Here is a 19183-nt window from a genome sequence, read left to right as displayed (position 1 = left end):
ACCCTAGTTACCTGTCAGAGGGTGTGACCCAAGCAAAAGAAGCTAAAGTCACAACAAGAGATGGGAAGTCTTAAAACATGTTAAAGGTGCTCTCGCCCAGCTTTAATCTCATCTGACATAAACTACTGTAGTGCCAAAGTGAGCAAGGTTGCCAGGTCTGTGTGATAAAACCAGTTTAATACCAGAACTCAAAATATGCCCCTGCCAAACCATAACCACTTCTTTTAAAGGGACTGTTTGTAAGAATCAGAAATGCTTGTTAACAGCGACACCTGTGGCCGTTAAGTCAACGAAAGTCAGCATCGGGCTTGTGCTCGCTCTAATTAGACATGAACGAGCATCGCTCAAAACAGTGAGACGACACACGTCAGCTAAAACCACAATATCACTCTATATTTCACCTGCTTGGCAGTAATGTTAGCTGACCAGACGAAGGTCTCTCCATGAATCAATGCTGATCCTAGTGTTGGCTTTTCCTGCTTCAGCCTCCCGACTGCGGTCGGAGGGAACAGGGGAGACACCGGCACCAGGTCGGAGACGATAACGTTTCTCGCTGCGGAGCCCCGTCACTTCACAAGACACGGGAAACCTCTGTTGGTCTGGAGGAGCTGCAGCATTTATTTCTGCACAAACGTCCACTGTACATTTACTAGATATTCTCAGAGCTACGAAGTCTTCTGCAGTGTGGAGTGTGCAGGCATGCACGTGTAGAGGTGGAGCGAGCTGAGTGAAGGCAAGCAGGCAGAGGAGCAGAGGAGCAGAGGAGCAGAGACTCCGGCCCTGGAGACCAAAGCTACGGTCTCCCCCGCGTCCTCCAGCCGCGGCCAACGCTGTTTTGCAAGACGGGCTTCACTAAATATAACTGTGCGGTTTTGGTGCTTCCGTGTAGTTTGTGTTGGAGTCTTGACTGAACAGCGTAGCCACACGCGAGCGCGCATGGGACTACAACCCGGGTGATTTATACGTGTAAGAAGTTACAAACAGTCCCTTGTAATATCTACAAAGTAACACCATAATAATGTTAATGTGAATTTTTATTTATAGAGGCTAATATTAGGCTATTATTTATATATCTACCCAACCGACAGACCAAAAAAATCAACTTCAAAAGGTAGCACAAATCTGCGGGAAAAGCACAGACCTGGCAACACTGCTAAGCAGTCTAGACAAGAAAACATCCACAGGTGGGTTATTGAGTTATATCTCAAGTTTTTAAGATAAGATAAATGCAATTTGGGGGTGTATATCAAGGATCTGGAAGAAAGTACTGTTCTAATGAAGAATTCAATAATGACAGTACTTTTGAAAAAGTATGAAAGTGGAGCGCCCAACCAACCACTTATAGGCCTCGTGTGTTGTCAGCATTCCAGCAGTGACATGCTGCGTCAAGACAAACTCCCCAGTCCCATAATCTAACCTCTAATTTTCACCAGCTGTAATAATCTCTCTCCAGATGCTGAACTAAAAATACAAAGAGGAGGCTGAACGACTCAACAGCACGTCCACATTGGACACAAATCTTCAGCTCGGCGAGGTAGTGCAAAGAGGAAACTGTTCAACTAAGACAATCAGATTGTTAATTATTGACAAATATGACTAACTTAGCAAACACATTTAGTATGACAAGTAGGAGAATTTAGGGCTGTGAATGTCTTACGTAAGACTTGGGGTTATAAACTACAACAGAGGAGTATTTCAGGTATTTGTTTTTACAAGGGTGGCAGAGGTTAGGATGGGATGGTGAGGATTTCCCTGCTGTCAGAAATACCAGAATTACATATATAAAAGAAAAAAAGCATCAGGTTTGTTGGAATTACAGCCATCAAAGCTTTTTAATCATTCAAACATGTGGACAACCTCAAAACCACAGAAGCAGGAAGTAAACACAGGAAGAAGATATACAGGAAATATTTAAATATGCAAGAAAATTGTGATTTGCCTCCCTTTTGATCCTAAAAACAAAGTCCTGTCTAGCATATGATCCAACAAATGTGGGTACCAATTTCTAATAGAGCAACAATAGTTTGACACAAAATCGAACTCAAGGTTCACTTGCTATTTTTTTATTTTTTTTTGGAGCTTTCAACTGCATCTCACAGCCTTCTTCAGCAGAAGACTAGATGGAAAAGCTAGTAGGCGACATTAAGTCAGGATTTTTATGTCAAATTTTACAAAATCTTTATACTGTAAGTTGTAATTAATAGCTTAATTAATGGTTAAGAAATTCAGCTGTTAAATAATGATTTGTAATGCTTTAGAGATCAGTTATTAACAAGGATAACATTCACCAACTTTTTTGCAGGGCTTTATACCATAGACTGTATATGAAGATGGATGACATGACAGCCAAAACTGAAGCCAAAACATCTCCATCGCCCCCTGGTGGCTGGCTGCGGTAGAGGTCATAAACCCCGCCCCCTCCATGTTAGTGGATGGGACATGGGCAAAACTAAAAAGTCAAAGTACATGTTAAATAAATGTTTCCCGAAGATGTTTTTTTTTATCATTTTAGGTAGTTCTTATCATGCTGATGTATGTTGAAGTGTTCATTTTTTTTGGTAAGTTTGGTTTTAATTAATTATTTGATGCTGTAAAAAGGGGATGTGACGTCATGATTGACAGCTGTGATTCTCTCTCGTTTGCAAGCTGCGGTCGTGTTCGGCCTGTGATTGGTTTGGACAGGTGTGTGGGCGGGACTTCGATACTGTGACTCCACCGCCCAATCACTTCTGCGCAGAGTGTCTATGAATTATAATTAATGGTTAATCCCTTGGCTTGTACATATTGTTCGCTAACATAACTTACTTTTTAGTTAACTCTTTAATTCATATTCATGGCTCATTAGAGAAGACTTACATAAACCCATTAATTACAATTTATAAACTGTTTGTAAAGTATGCCTGCTTAGAAACTGGTACCCAAAAGTTCATTTCAGGCTTCTTCCATGGTTGTCCTTGGTCTAACATGGCTCATAATAGAATTGCTTTGCACTTCATTATTAAACATAACAAAAACATATCACTGTCCAAAAATTACAACCAGTACCAAAAATCAACAAGAAGACGCCAGAATTCGTAACAAATATACAATATCTATCACCATAATATTGATTTTTTTTTGGAGTGTACATGCAGCCCATTGTTTTACTAATTCCCTTTCAAAAGGCAGTGCCTCAGGCTTAAAAAGTGCAGCAGTGGGGATTCCCTTTTAGACAATTGTGGCCTTGTAAAGGTCTGTCTTGCAGTCCTTGCCCTCCGGTGGGTTGCGGCCGTTCTGGGGAAGCTGGGCGTTCCTCAGCTTGCTCTGGCACTGACGCAGCTCGGCGACGTAGCCCTGGAAGCTCAGGCTGAGCTCGGTGTCCTCTCCCCGGGACGTTTCAACGGTACCCTCCTCTAGATGAACCCCCTCCACGTCCATCACCTCCTGAACCGTCTGTGCAGCGTCGGCTCTTTCGGATGGCGATTTGGTGACAGAGCTTGAGTCTGTTCTTCCCTCTGTGCACGGGGAGAAAAGAAAGACATGGAAGATTCAAGATTAATTGAATATTGATGAGGGTGGTCGTGAAAAAAACAAACACTTAAAGGTGCATTCATTGATTGTTTTGGCCACTAGAGGGCAGCAAAAAAAAAAGAAAACAACATATTGACATAACCAAACATCTTAGCAAACAGTTACCTATTTACATATCCAGTAGACATGACAACATTATACCGTTCTGATCATTTTCTGTGGGTTTGCCACTACGAGGGATCCCTGTCACATTTCACATAGTAATTTGAGCAATTGTTTATATAAAAATATTGATCACTGCAACTTTAAAGTGGACCTATTATGCTTTTGTGCTTTTTCCCTTTCCTTTAGTGTGTTATATAGTTTTTTTGTGCGTGTAAAAGGTTTGCAAAGTTACAAAGGGAGTTAATCTCCCCCACAGAAACACTGCTCCTGAAGTGCCTGAAACGCCTTGCTTGAAGTCCCGCCTTTTCTTCCGTAACGTGGTGATGTCACCAAGTAACACATTTGTGTAATACCTGCCTAGCGGCTAGTTTGGCACGCACTCAAACAAAGCTAGTTAGAGCGGAGCTGGAGCAGAGTCCAAAGAGTTTGGTTCGGTTGAGAAATAACAACAGAGTGGGCCAGCTGACCAATCAGAGCAGACTGGGCTTTTCGGGGCGGTGGGGGGGCAGGAGCTAAAACAGAGCGTTTCAGAGAGAGGGTGAAAAGAGGTGCTGCCGTACAGCCGGTATGATGGGAAAAACAACAATAAAGCATATAAACAAGTTCTAGTAGAAACACAAAATAAAAATATGAACCTAAAAATGAACCTGATAGGTCCTCTTTAAATAAGCAAACAAATAAAACTTATATTTTTATATAACCGTGACTAAACATAGATACAAAACAATTATTCCGTCTCTTTGCATCTTTGACTCATGTGGAACTGCAGGCGACTGAGCATTGCCTTCGCATTAGATGACTAGATGCTTAGCATGACTGTATGAGATTTCAGAGCTTCTAAGAAACGGAAACGTTGTCACCCATGGCGTGGGTGCACATGCGTTTTAACTCGCTACTACGCCGCTCAAATGAACACATCAGTTTAGAATATGTTTGTGTAATCTGACAATAGTTGTGTAATCTGGACAGCTGCTGTCAAGACGAACGCGATGACGTAACTGCTTCGGCTCAAACTTGATGAACTCGCTTGCCAAATTGATGGAAGGAACGAAATTGCAACAGGATTAAATGCATTAAGTCCGTCGACTTGTTGTCACATGTGGTATATTTCAACGTTACCACTTCATTTCAAACAATTCCGAGCGGCATGATCTCATCACGAGGCCCCGGACGCAAGTTAATGAAACATTAAAATCACATTTAAAGAGTGTCCCCTCTTCTCATGCAAGTGCACTCAGAAGGGCTAAAGAACAAAGTTTCCGGGATGTTGGCGTTACAGTTATGACGACTGATAAACTCTCCACTTCTCATGTGAACCCCGTGGCCCCACGGACTCTAAACACAGAGGCCCGAGTGACTCAAACACGGCACTTCAACACATGGACTCTCCTAGAAACTCCGCTGACCGTGATTCACTGCTGTTCAGTTCAGATGTAAACACAGCCTGTGAGCTCCAACAGCTGACCTTACCCTCAGCAAAGCAGCGACAGCACAACTTGAAGGTGAAACATATTCAGGGCTTTTCAACAACTGTCAAGGTCTCGTCTGAAGTTCAAGGACATGAAACTGACGTGTGTATGTCAATTAGGGGCGTGACATTGGTTAAAATGAGATATAACTGATGATATATCAACATCAATCTCCATCACAGGGTTTTCCACGGGATGTGATGTATTGATGCTGGTATGCAGAGCTGCTAGATGACGCATTTTGATGAATTGTTTTTTTTTTATGATTATAAAAAGCTGTACTTTCGAAGCCATAAATCTATTCATCCATCCATCCATCCTCTACTCTCAAACTGGGTAACCTGGGTATCAGGAAACCCCATGGAGTCACAAGATCGATATTAACGGTGCAGTGTGTAGGATTTGGCAGCATCTAGTGGCGAGGTTGCAGATTGCAACCAACTGAAACTTCTCACATCTGACAAGTGTGTAGCAGAACTATGGTGGCCACTGCAAAAACATGATAACGCAAATGGCCAGTAGCTCCGTGAAGAGGACCTGCTGCCTATGTAGATATAAACAGCTCATTCTAAGGTAAAATTATTTTCAGGTAATTACAGATGATAATACACTAAAGAAAACATACTTATTAATAGTATATTCCATTTCTGCCAATGGATGCCCCTAAATGTCACACACTGTCCCTTTAAGGGTCATGAGATGATTAGCAATTTAGGTAATATGAAAAAATCCTTTATTATCTAGAATGAATTTATAATTTGCAATTTTCCTATGAAATACTGGATAGTTTTACCTCTTCAGAAACAATAAGGGAAAGTAAAAATCACTTTTTGCCTCAGGTGCTCATAACTCATAACAATATTTAACCTTTGACAAGGGGTCAGTAAAATTCCCTTCTTTAGAAAGGGTCACAAGTAGGACTGCAACTTATTTACATTATCAATTACTCTGCCGATAATTGTCTGTTTCAATTTCTTTTTATCCATAAAATGTCAGAAAAAAGTGACAAATCACAATTTTCCACAACCCAAGGTGAGATCCTCACATGTCTTCTCTTGTCCAACAATTGTCTAAAACCCAAAGATATTAATTTTTACTTAAAAATGACATGGTCAATTATTATATATTATGATATACTGTATATTAAGAGTTGACAATTAATTTCCTGTCAATCGACTAATCAATTAATCAATCAATGGTTACAGCTCTAGTCACAAGCCAAAAAGGTTACGAACCACTGCTCTATACCCACTTATTACTGTTAAAGGAACAGTGCGTAACATTTACGGGGATCTATTGGCAGAAATATAATATTAAGAAGTATGTTTTCATTAGCGTATAATCACCTGAAACTAAGAATAGTTGTGTTTTCGTTGGTTGCAATCTGCAACCTCACTGCTATATGCCGCCAGATCCTACACACTGCACCTTTAAGTGTCAGGCAGGAGGTTGCAGCCAATCCCAGCATGCATTATCCAAAGGGGGCATGATTCCAATCTGTCACAGGGCAAATCCAAGATGTTGATACTGAGAGGAGACAGTCCTACTGTAACCATTGAGCCACCATGCCACCAGTTTTGTACAAAAAATGACAATAAAAGATGTTCAGATAGTCCAAATATGACTGGTTTTGCTTACTCATTATGTCTTTGGAAGGAGGGGAAACTCCAATGCAATCTTTTTATTTTAAATTCCATGGATCAATCTGTACAACTCACTAGAATAAGTTGTGTTTGCCTTCAGGTTTTCATTATTTACCCATAAACCCTCCTCAAACATGTTTTCAGTGTTCAAGCTTGCTGACTCTGCTGTGACGCGTAAACATGACGCGTCTCGACACAGCCGTTTAACACAGCCGGGCCTCCTGTGGCGAGTCTTGTCCACAGACACTGGGCAGCAGCCGGGGAGCTGAGACAGACCAGACCAGACTGGAACGGACCCAAGTTAACGTCCTCACCGGGGCCGACTGCCAGAGATCTGCGTCGAGCCCTCCTCTGACCGCCAGATGGATGATAAGGCCGGTCAGAGGCTGCCAAGCTTTGAGAGCTGACACGGACACATGAAGAAGAAGACTGAGCCATATGGTCCCTCTGGTCAGGTGTGCTGCTGAGTCATTACAGAGAACTTTTTGTAGATAGCCTGGCCTTCAGGGTGGATGTCCCATTTACTCCCAGGAATCCTTTAATCTTCTCCGTGTGGGCTGAACCTTTCCTCTGAATTAAAACCTTCAGCATGTAACCTGACTGCACAGAAGTGAAAAACAATTTGAATCATTTCTACAATTTCTGTCTCTTACTTTTATTTCCGACTAAACTAACTAACTCCAGGCGCTGAGTTCAAGTCAGTCATATGAATGAAGTTACACTGTGTGATGTCACCCTCTAGTGGATGTCCTAATCCCTGTCAACCAAGCCTACAGACCTTGCCAGACAGGGAGAAGTGATTACAGCCATGATGAGGAAATGATGGTGGTAACATGGGGCAGCAGTTCTGGTCCTCTGGATAAAGACCAGAGGCCTTCTGGTTTGGATTTTAACAGTCTAATCAGGGGCTAATTTACACCTGATATGCCAATAGTAGGGCCAGAAGTACACCTGGCACTATGGACCTTGTCTTAGAGAAATGCTTATACTGATATCAGGGTGTAGTGCAAGAGAATTTGTACCCTCAATAAAATAATCTATACACAAATTTGAATGTACCCCATAAAGGAACAGTGTGTAGTATCTGGCAGTATCTAGCGGTGAGGTTGCAGATTACAACTTCTCCCGTTTGCCAAGTGTGTAGGATGGCCGACGCGAATGGCCCTCTCTATAGCCTGTTGTTGTAAAGTCGTCTACACATGATCAGCGGTATAATCGCTCTGCTGTGCCATTGTTTTCCTATGGGAAGAGCGGTGCCGCCCGACTAGGCAGAAGAGCTACCCTTGGCTCGAAATCGCTGTGCTCAAAATTCAAATTATTGCAACTTTGACCTGGATTGCCGCTGATCTTTCAAAGCGCAACCGATGAGAGCAGCTGCAACTGTTTGTTGTTGCTTAGAAACAGTGAATGGCATTCCTTGCGCTCTTTACCAAAATCTTAAATCTCTTATCGCGGGAAGACAGCTTTAGAGTAGAGTGCGTAGAGTGTGTGTGTGTGTGTGTGTGTGTGTGTGTGTGTGTGTGTGTGTGTGTGTACGTGAGACGTGAGTGGTGAAGCAAGAGAGAGAGAGTGGTGGCGACGGGGGTGAGTAACGTTATCGACTCCGGCCCAAGCAGGAAAAAGTTAACAGAGTTTGGTTTGTCCGTTCTGGGCTACTGTAGAAACATAGCGGTGCAACATGGCGGACTACGTGAAGAGGATCCGCTCCCTATGTAGATGAAGGGCTCATTCTAAGCTAACAAAAACACAACAATTCTTAGTTTCAGGTGATTATACACTAATGAAAATATACTTATAAATATTATATTCCATTTCTGCTAATAGATTCCCCCAAAATGTTACACACTGTTCCTTTAAATACGTGTATTAACTTGTATAGTTTGGCGACTTTGCAGTAGAATCGGAGGAAACAAAGTCCCAAAATTAAAAGAAAAGTATTTCTTTTATCCACATAACCTCATTTCAAGCAGAGTAAGCAGCTTGATTTTATCCTCTTCCTTTCTATCCTTTCTATAGTACTTGGCATGATGTCTGAGGAACATGTTGCTCTACCTCAACAGCAATTATTTATTCCCTCAGAACAGCAGAGGGCGTCAGTTTAACAGTAATACACCAACTGGAGACGACTGAAATCCAGCAGACTGACTCAGTAAAAGAGCGTAATTGCTACTGAACCATTGTTAACTTGTTTGGACTGATGGCCTCTGACTTATCCTGTGGGCGTTTGTCTCTTAAACACATTATTAAGCCTGTGCGAGCGTGACTTTCCACCGGGATTTAGAAGCCACAACTTCATAAAGTCTCTATAAAAAAAAAAAAAAAGGTGGAGGCGTGTTAAACTTCCTGCGTTTCCATGTTTACAGATTCTCACCGAGGGGGCAAACAGTGCTGGAGGTAGTTTTCTATTTTAGCTGGTGGGAGAAATGGAGAGACAGAGAGGAATAGGCTGGGAGATAAGATGAAAACCAGCAGTGACAGTTTCTATCTGTAGCTCAGTCAACCCGTGGATAAGGTTACCATGGCGCCCAGTGGTGGGAAGAATCGGGCTGATGCGCTTAGCAACCAGAAAAGAGGCCGTGGAGGAGGTCCGATCCTTCCTCATCATCTTGTGTACATTAAAGCCTCCCTATGAATGTGAGCGATCATGTTCGCGCACCTTTCGATAAAGTCCTTTGAAGCAGCTCTGTTGTGGGAAAACATGTGATTATCTTCTCTTTCTGTGGAGTTCACGGCGTTTCAAAAGAAGGCTTCCTGGGATTTTTCAAGAATCAAACAAACATGTTGCCTCTAATTGGATATCTGAACACAGAAAGCTTTTGGCCTCAGTTGATGTATTTCTGGCAACTCTGAAAAAACCACCACCATTACAAATCAATGATTGTTTACCTTCAAATCTCAAACACAGAAGAGGAGTGTGTGTGTGTGGGGGGGGATGACACAGATGGGGACTTAGAAAAGGGAATCCATATGCAGGAGATGATAATGATGTCACACAATGAGCCAACACTCCCCAACAGCAAAGCTTTTGAAACACACAAGTTTCATAAAAAGGATCCACAACGCCACGCTTAAAAAAGCCACACACAACAGAAGCGGTGACCCCCACATGAAACGACAACACACCAAGCGATGTTTAGCGACACCGCGCACACTGAACAATGTGAGCAGAACACACACTAGGCGAGCAGGATAGCGACACCCTGAAACGAGCGCACACACACAGAAGAGAAAAAAGGAGTGGGAGCTGATGAGAAGAGGAAGCCACAAGAAGACAAAAATGAGACAGAGCTGAGGGAGAACGGGGAGGGATGCATGCGGAGGCGGAGAGGTGGTGGTGGTGGTGGTGGAGGAAGAGGAGGGGGAGAAAAACAGAGCTCACAAACGTGTAAAAAGACAGACGAGAGTGATTTCCAATTCTAACATTTATTAGATCGACTCAATCACAGGTACAGAGTTTATTGGCAGTGATTATCTACATCAGGCATCTAGAAGAGAGAGGGAAGTGAATGACCCAGATAGAGGATGACAGGCAATTCAACAATGTCACCAGCGCTAAGGAGGAGCACTCGTCCTCCAATGACTAATTATTTTTTTGCTCAATTCGCCGACACCGTTTAATGACTCACCGGTTTTTGACATTGTTGAACTGCTCTTGACTCGAGGTGGTGGTGGTGGTAGTGGTGGTGGGATGGAGAGGAATACAGCATTTGTTTTTGTAATGATTGTTCAGGTCCGACACTGTAAAACAATTTCACGGGTCTGGTTTTGCTGCGATGTTTTTCTAATTGTACATAATGAACCCACAATGCCAGGAACACACCGGTGCTAATCGCATCACTTTCTGAATGCTAATCTCCAGCACAACATCCACCGACTACAGTACTGTCAAATATTGATCATTTATCTGTACGCACTGTGCACATATTATTAATATTCATAAGCTCTGCAATCACATTCTCGTGCACCCCAAAAATATCTAACTGGAGTAAATCCCAGTCATGTGGCAAAACCCAACAAATTTTGTGGCGTGGATAATAAACGTTAACTCACTGAACAAAATATACACATCCCTATTTACAAGGTGATCTGAGTGTAATTAAGATCAATCACACACATGCTTTGCTAAGTTTAATAAAAAACAGTTTAAATGAATGGCAAACTGAGGAAAGAGTCATTAAAGTGCATCAGAGTCAGTGTAGAGGGATCATGAAGGCGCACACATGCACATACGACACACACGCAAACACACGGAGCACTGGTTTGTTACACTGTAGAAATACCTGAAGTGGACTTTCCCTCTCCAGCTGCGTCTTGAGGCTGGGGGCAGGGTGGAGGCGGCGGGGTGAAGTTGGCCTCGGGCAGGCTGCTGTTGAAGGATGCCAACGGGGTCGGCGACGGAGGCAGCAGGGTGCTGTTTGGGCTGTTGATGTCGCCCTCCCCCACGAGGGTCAGGTCGCCGTTGGCGTCCTCCTCAACGGTGCGGAGGCTCGGCCGGGTGTCCGAGGGCCGGGGGATGGGGGACAGGTGGGTGCCGAAAGTCGGGTGGCGAGGAGGGGGCATCAGGCACCGCCTGGTCCCGGAGTGTCCATTGGCACTGGAGCTGAGGGAGGAGTCCAGGCTCTCAGAGCGGAGGCCGGCGGTGAGCGCCCCCCGCGAGGGGACGCCGTTCTCCCGGCTCAGCCTCAGGGAGTCGGGGGTGGAGCAGGCAAGGTCGGAGGAGACGGAGCAGGAGGACGCGGGCACGGTCAGGCGCAGGAAGTCGGGAAGCACCAGGTCTTCTTTGTTCAGGAGTCCGCGCTGGTCGTTGGCTCTGGTGCTCTGTGCCCGGCTCAGGAGCTCAAAGAATTCTGCAAAACACATCAAACACCTCACTTAAAACCTTCCACATACGTGAGGCACCTGGAAGAAAAGAGATTAGTCAAGGTTTAACATGCAGCGCAGCAAGAGAAGAAAACCCCTCCAGAGCTGCCAGTTAGTCCTGACGCAAAGCAAAGCTAAGAAATCCACCAATAAGTCAAAAAAAGAGAGAGAGAAAGAAGGAAAAGAGGGATTTACCTTCGGCTTCATCTATATTAATCTTTTTCTGTTTTCTCTTTTCCCCTGGGAGTGCTGAGTCTGGTCCGCTTGCTCGCACAGAAAAGTCCTTTGGTGTTGACCTCTCATCTCCCTGCAGATGCAACAATAACAATGCACTCTGTTAGGGGATGGAGGGATGGGGAGAGGGAGCGGGGGGGGTCGTGAGGAGGATGGGGAGGCTAAGCGTGAGCTGCCGTGCACCCTACTGAGCAGAGTGTCCATTTACTGAGACCCTCGCGTAAAGATGAGCCGCGTCCATCTGTTGGATCTGCGTCTTCTCTGACCTCGCTAGCATCCAAGCCGAGCACTATCTGCCTACATACGGCGCAATAACTCAAGCATGGAAAATATGAGCAAGTGAGTCAGCAACAGGCAGTGTTAGGGCGAAGAATACAAACAAATCCCACCAATTTAAAGCTTTTTCGAAGATTGTGAATGTTAATAAAAATGTGGGCCACTCATAAAATGACACTGAATGTCGCAGAAGCAGCGCAGCAGTAGAAAGGGACAAAACATGTGGACTTTTAAAAGCGACACATATGAGAACAAAGATGTCGTGAGTACTCACTGTAGCAGAAAAGCTCCTGGATGGAGGGTGGTTTTTCAGGGAGGAAGACTTGGATTTGTCTATTTGAAAGAGAGACACACAAAGAAGATGTACATGAAAAATTCATCAGGTTGAGAAATTGATGATGAGAGTGTGAGATGACGGAGAGGAGACGAGAGGACACTTCTTCAAAATTTGAATATGTTAATCAGTGGAATAACAGAGGTGGACATGATTTGCAATTGGCAGTTAAACAGTTGATTACAGGTTCTAGTGTGGGGGGGGGGGGGAGAACTTCTCAGATCCATTTAAAATTTAGTCACGCTCTTATTTTAGTTAGTTTGTGCTAAGGCACACTTTGTCAAGTATTTAATACTCTTATCAACGTTGGAGTGGGCAAATATTCTTGCTTTATGCAAATGTATGTATATATCTAGTATTGTAATTAAATTAACAACACAAAACAATGACAAATATTGTCCAGAAACCCTCACAGGTACTGCATTTAGCATAACAAAATATGCTCAAAACTGCAGCCCAACAGGCAACAACAGCTGTCAGTGTGCTGACTTGACTATGACTTGCCCCAAACTGCATGCAATTATCATAAAGTGGGCATGTCTGTAAAGGGGAGACTCGTGGGTACCCATAGAACCCATTTTCATTCATATATCTTGAGGTCAGAGGTCAAGGGACACCTTTGAAAATGGCCTTGCCAGTTTTTCCTCCCCAAAATTTAGCGTAAGTTTGGAGCGTTATTGAACCTCCTTCACGACATTTTAGTTTGACATGGTTGGTACCAATGGATCCCTTAGGTTTTTTAGTTTCATATGATGCCAGTATATCCACTCTAGCTTTAAAAACTGAGCCCGCTACAACCTAAAAAAATCGTAAGTTGCGTTAATGCGTTAAAGAAATTAGTGATGTTACAACAAATTTGTGTTAACACATTATTGCGTTAACTTTGACAGCCCTAGTGTTAAATATTGGGTTACAGTGTGTTACCTTTCCCTGAAGCTGATTCGCTTCGCTCCAAAACAACTCGCAGGCCGTCCAAACTCGATATGGGGGCACCCAGGTCCAAAGGCTCAGTTTCTCCGCTCTGAAATGGAACACAACTTGATGGTCAACACGTTGGTATATACACCTGTAAGTCTAAATATGTCTCAATGGCTGATATTTGAGCTCACGAGCCTTTGCTTAATTTATAAACCCTTTTCAGCTCTGTTTAATACAGATATAATGCCTGTAAAACCCACAGGACTAAAATAAATCATCTGGCAGGGGTTTAGGGGAGGAGTTGGCATGTTTAAGGAGTGTCGTCATTCTTAATTATAACCCTGGCGCTCCATCTTCGGAAGCCGGGCTGAGTCAGAGCGCTAACCACCGTGTAGAGATGGAAAAGGATGCGGTGGCTTCCCTCCCCTGACCATGATACTCCACCCTGTGGCACTGTCATACACTGCACGGGCTGCTTCCCCCGGACACACAGGAGCTTCAAAAAAGATTAAGGCATTGTAGCCGCCAGGGAAGACTTACTATTTTGGCCACGAGATCGCTGAGGTGGAGTCCGTATTTGGCCACCACGGGACGCAGGACCTCGGTGACTGGTTTGGTAGGTTTGGCTTTGAGCCCCACGGAGCGGTTGATGGGCACCAGGTCCAGTCTGGGAGCAGAGAAGTGAATGTCAGCACAGACACAGACAGAACATGGGATATTCAAAGCAAACTTTGATTGAATATTCGTACCTAAACAAGGTCCGCTTCTCCACTCTCAAGTCCCGTGAGCTGAGGGTCAGGCAGTCTTGGTCCAACACCAAAGGCTATGTTGGAAAAAAGAATGAAACACATTAGCAACATATAAAGCGCCAGCAACAAACCCAAAACACTACACACTGTAAACTCTTTATAGAGTATCTAAAAAGACATATTGTTCACTTTAATCCTCAGTGATCTTTTCAATTCACTTTGGTTGAATTCAGCTTTTTTTTTTTACTTATGTTCCAACAACGACTCCTCGCAAAATAAAGCATGTTTAAATAGTAAGCGTACTGTATTTACCAAACTTTGATTTATAACAAACAGAGGGTTGAGTCAATTAATTCAAGAGGTGCTCGCAGCAGTTGATCTATTTGAAGCAGATGTATTTGTATACTTTGTTGGCGGTGGCGTCCGCCTTCCTCACCTTCTCCCCTCCCACCAGGAAGAGGTCGACAGCGGCGATGTTGACGTTGATGCTATGGCAGAGATCTTGGAGGACTTCCCTTATGGAGGCGCCGGGCCGAAGACTGATGGAAGAGCAGGAACCGTCGGGCAGGATCACGCTGCAGGTTTTGGGGGAACGCTCCCATACCGAGTGGCGGTTATCAGACTAAGGACACAAGATTAACAAAAAAAAAATTAGTCAAAGGACTGGCTCTTAGTGTGTTAACTATATATAGATTCAGCTTGTCTTTACTCTCGGATTTATGCCATCCATAAGCAAACAATGAGTGGGTTGACAAGTAAAAAATAAAATAAACTCTGGCTTATTATGATGGCTTCACCAGACACCGGGCTCTGTGTTGCCATGGTGATCTGTCCAGAGGAATCTTACCTCAATCTTGCCAGCAGAGCAGGAAGTGGCCATCTCCAGACTGGTACCGGACGACAAGGAGCCCTGGGACTCCCTCCGCCCATTACTGCCCCAGTAGTCTGCAAAAAAAACACACAGAGGATGAGGAATTCATGCAGATAAGAGACACACTACTTGCTTTAAAGGACACTTAAGATATGTAACACCAACACAACTTTACCTAAAGCACGACTAATAATGTTTTTTTATTTATGATCGTAATTTGACACCACAAAGTCTGTATATAGAACTATTTAAAAATGTATTTTTTGTTACTTATAAGCAAAATCTAATGAAATATTCTGCTTCAATCCATATTTGTTGGCGTTTAGCCTTTCAAAAACAACATTTTCACTGCAGTCAAAAACCTATTTGCTCTTCCGCTTGACGCACACAGAGAGAGGCTGCACCTGTATTAACGGGGCGGTCTAGCAGCAATCTAACAACATAAATACCATGAATTACATTTATTTAACCACAATAACAAAAAATATATTATGAAATCTAACACTATTAGAGTAAATTAATTAAGTGTTTACAAAAAATAGATAATTTTATGTATCTGCATTTGCTTGGCGAATCTGTCAAGACGTCATCACTTTATTTATGCTGACGGAACTGACATCATCATCATATCAACCTCATTTTGGTACTTTGACACCTTTAAAACACCGTCCCTCTGTGGATAATGCTCTCTTTTTTATGTTTTACCAGCTAGTGTACCAGTACTCTGTGTGTAATACTTTGATGACTGCGGAGCAGCTGTGTTTCTACAGGCCTCCCCCGCGTGTAGCTCATGGCAACCCTGGAGCTGGCAGCGATTTGGTGTCTTGTTCAAGGACACATCAGCACTTTGGAAGTTTGTGTTGTAAAAGCTTTAAACTGTGGGGATCTCTGTAACCAGAAGTCAACACGCTTGTTAATCAGATTCTTACCGAGGTTAATGTCGCCTACGTCCTTCTTCTTTGGGCCCTTCCCAAAGCTCCTGTTGCGGGACCACGAGAAGAAGATGCCGCGTTTCTTGTCGGCGCTCTCATCCCTGCTCTCTTCGGTCAGCGACCTCCCTGACCGCTGCTTTCTGCCCTCCTGTTGGTTGTAAAACAAAGATTTTACCTGCCGTACTGGACTGATCAGCAATGCCAACGACGTATTTACAGTCAAATACAGTAAAAAAAAACAATAGTGGCACCTTTTTGGGAGTGGAGAGGGTGGAGCGGTCGGAGCTGGCACTGTGTTTTGAGGGCGCAGGGCTGCAGGGAATCTGGTACGGGTCCGGCAGGGATCGGCCATCCACCTCGGCACGCATGCACTCTTTGTAGAGGGAGGACTTGAGGAATCGCGAATAGCTGTCAAACTTCATCAGGTTGAAGATCTGTAAACGCGGAGTAAAAGACGGGTGTTTTTAAGGTCAAAAATACGGGAGTGAAGACGAGAAAATTAAACACTACTAGTGTTAACATATGGTTACAGCTGATGTTATGACAGGTGTCTCAACAGTTGACATTCTATCATGCTCGTGCGCAGGCTGAAAATATACAGATCTCTGACTGCATGTCTATGTGTCTGTGTGTACAGTATGCGCTAGATTCTCTGTGGGTGTATGCCAGTTTGTGTTTATCTCTCTGGTAGAGGCTCAGAGCCCTTTCGTAAACAAACCCAGATGGCCACCGAAAAAACCCAATATGCTTGTGCAAAGTGACTAAAGGCTAGATGAGAACAAAACCCCCTACTGTCAAGAAGACATCTTGGTCTTCAGTGTTGATACGGAGCAAATGAATCTTTTAAATAAGGGAAAGTCTAAATAAGCCAAAGACATGAAATATTAAAATTATTATTATTTACCAACCAATAGATGGTGGTGTCTTAAAGGGATAGTCTGGGTGTTTTGAAGTGGGGTTGTGTGAGGTCCTTATCTATAGTCAGTGAATTACCGATAGTAGACGGCAGTCTGCATACCCCTAGTTTGGAGAAGCAAACAGGAGTTACGGCACAGGAGCAAAGTAATGTGCTGCTGTGGACGAGGCCGGCAGCAAAACATATTTTAACCACCTAAAAGAAAGGCTCACCTTAAAAAAATCAATATCAGTTTAAGTGTACGCTATATTTAGAATATTTTCACTGCTTTACCTTGCCATGAGACAGCCCTTTCTAACAGGGAATTGAAGCCATTATCTATGCTCTCGCCAAAGCCACCAGACTCCATTGAAAAAAACTTTAATTTTACCTTGCAGAACACGGAGGGTTGCTGGTCTACTGTTGCCTTTTTTTCCCCAATGGAGTCAGGTTTCTTTAACAAGGGCAAACTGGAGAAAATATTCTAAATATAGCGTACACTTAAACTGGTGTAGATTTTTTTAGGTGGGCCTTTCTTTTAGGTGGCTAAAGAACATTTTGCTGGCGGCCCCGTCCACAGCAGTAAATTGCTTTGCTCCCGTGCGGTAACGCCTGTCTGCTTCTCCAAACTGTCCGTCATCTACTGTAGCTAATACACTGACTTTGCATAAGTATCTCATACAACACCACTTCACACGAATTATCCATTTAGGAGATGAGCTCACTATTACTACTACGGTCTTGTTGGTACCTGTAGCTGCTGCGTCTTGAACATGTCGGGCCGCGGGGAGGTGAGGACGTCATCAGCCAGCTGAGCTTGGCTGTCGATGTTGACCGGCATGGTGGCTTTGCTGGACAGGAAGCTGTTGTAGATCTCTCCAGCTCTCTGGGACAGCTGCAGGACAGAGATTTGATGAATGCAAAGAATTTCAAAAACTGTAGAAAATGATGTTGCTACATGTCCTCTTATGTACTCTTTTATTAATATATTTTTTTCACACAAATTATATAAGATTCAAGATGTCGTTTAATGTGGATTGACCCTTTGTTAATAGCGGCTATCTTACTGTGGTTCCAAACATGGAGGTCGAGACCCACAAAGGGGTCTCAAGATAAATTTGAGGGGCCAATTAACAGGAGAATCAAAAACTTCTTCTACACAAAAAGACTGCAACCAGCTGAAACTTCTCCTGTGTGCCAAGCGTGTAGGAAAACTACAAATGGTCCTATCTAGAGCCAGTGTTTGGTTTGTCCATTCTTGGCTACTGTAGAAACATGGCGGCCGGCTACGTATGTAGATATAAACGGCTCATTCTAAGGTAACGAAAACACAACGATTCTTTTATTTATCTTTTTTTCCCAGGTGATTATACACTATATGTTTTTTAGCAATGGGATTTGCTTCATACTGTGGACTTACCTGTTTTTTATCAGCTGCAGGGACATGACTGAAGTATTCGCAGGCCTGCCAGAACAAGATGTTCTCCTCACTGAATTCTTTCTTGAGAAATTCCTGCGGAGAAACACAGTGCGAGAGTTTCTATATAATCCCAACCTCAATTCTTTCTCATCTTTTCCGGCGCTGTTGTGTGTTGTTGAGACCCAGTAGTGCGGAAAAGAAATTATCGGGTGTAATGTTGTGAACAAGATTGGTGTAAGTGTAGGCGGGGGACAGTGTAGGCGCACAGCGCAGCTCCGCTCAGTGCTGAGGGGAGGTGAGGAGCGAGGTGGTTCTGGGACGCCACAACTTAATGTGGAGCCTCCGGAAGGTGTTGTGGGCTAAATTCAAAGACACATCTTTTGTGTGGGAGGTAACATAAATGAGGTGCCTGTACTCAGTGAGTTTGGATATTGAGAAATGGTTCTGCTTGAACATATTCCAAATCTATATAAATCTAGGACAAAAAACGGTGATACAACAAAATATAATGACTGTGTGAAAATAATTTAATGCATAAAGGAACGTGGTCCAGCATGATAAAGCACTGTATAAGAACGCAACAGCTTTTATGTCATAATGGTGAGCTAATGGAAGAGCACCAAGCACAAGTAAAAACAAGTATAAAATTACAGAGAATATTTTTCTTCATTGCTTCCGATATATATTTTGGTTTCCTTTTCATTTTCAAGTAACACGCATGAATCAAACAAGGTTTCAATGAGAATCAGAATTTTAAAAAATCCAAACAACACCCAACCCTAGTGCTGCTCTTTAATCTTTTTTTTTTTTTTAAATGTTGGCGGGTTCAAAATGAATGTTTTGTTTATCTCTGGAAGATATCTGACATTTGGTTCCTACTTCTGAGCCAATAGTAAAACGACGTTGG

The 19183-nt window shown here is 43.4% G+C and overlaps 1 protein-coding gene across 1 annotated transcript in view; it reads right to left on the bottom strand.

Annotated features, from left to right (window-relative positions):
• Window positions 1–1803: 1803 nt before the first annotated feature.
• The window catches only part of rgs12a (regulator of G protein signaling 12a), a 46207-nt gene continuing 28827 nt past the window's right edge, over window positions 1804–19183 (bottom strand). Inside the window, exons 6-18 of the mRNA XM_074624737.1 lie at window positions 18277–18369; window positions 17608–17751; window positions 16213–16395; window positions 15959–16109; window positions 15006–15103; window positions 14595–14780; window positions 14159–14232; window positions 13950–14076; window positions 13416–13512; window positions 12432–12490; window positions 11843–11954; window positions 11068–11634; window positions 1804–3494 (exon numbers count right to left, since the gene is read on the bottom strand). Of these exons, the coding sequence (XP_074480838.1) occupies window positions 3208–3494; window positions 11068–11634; window positions 11843–11954; window positions 12432–12490; window positions 13416–13512; window positions 13950–14076; window positions 14159–14232; window positions 14595–14780; window positions 15006–15103; window positions 15959–16109; window positions 16213–16395; window positions 17608–17751; window positions 18277–18369 (2178 nt within the window). The 3' untranslated portion in view covers window positions 1804–3207. The remainder of the gene's footprint in view (window positions 3495–11067; window positions 11635–11842; window positions 11955–12431; window positions 12491–13415; window positions 13513–13949; window positions 14077–14158; window positions 14233–14594; window positions 14781–15005; window positions 15104–15958; window positions 16110–16212; window positions 16396–17607; window positions 17752–18276; window positions 18370–19183) is intronic.

The sequence above is a fragment of the Sebastes fasciatus genome, chromosome 22 (genome assembly GCF_043250625.1).
Source record: "Sebastes fasciatus isolate fSebFas1 chromosome 22, fSebFas1.pri, whole genome shotgun sequence".
Taxonomy (NCBI): Eukaryota; Metazoa; Chordata; class Actinopteri; order Perciformes; family Sebastidae; genus Sebastes; species Sebastes fasciatus.
Note: the sequence above shows the minus strand (reverse complement) of the source record. Positions and strands in the feature narration are given on the sequence as shown.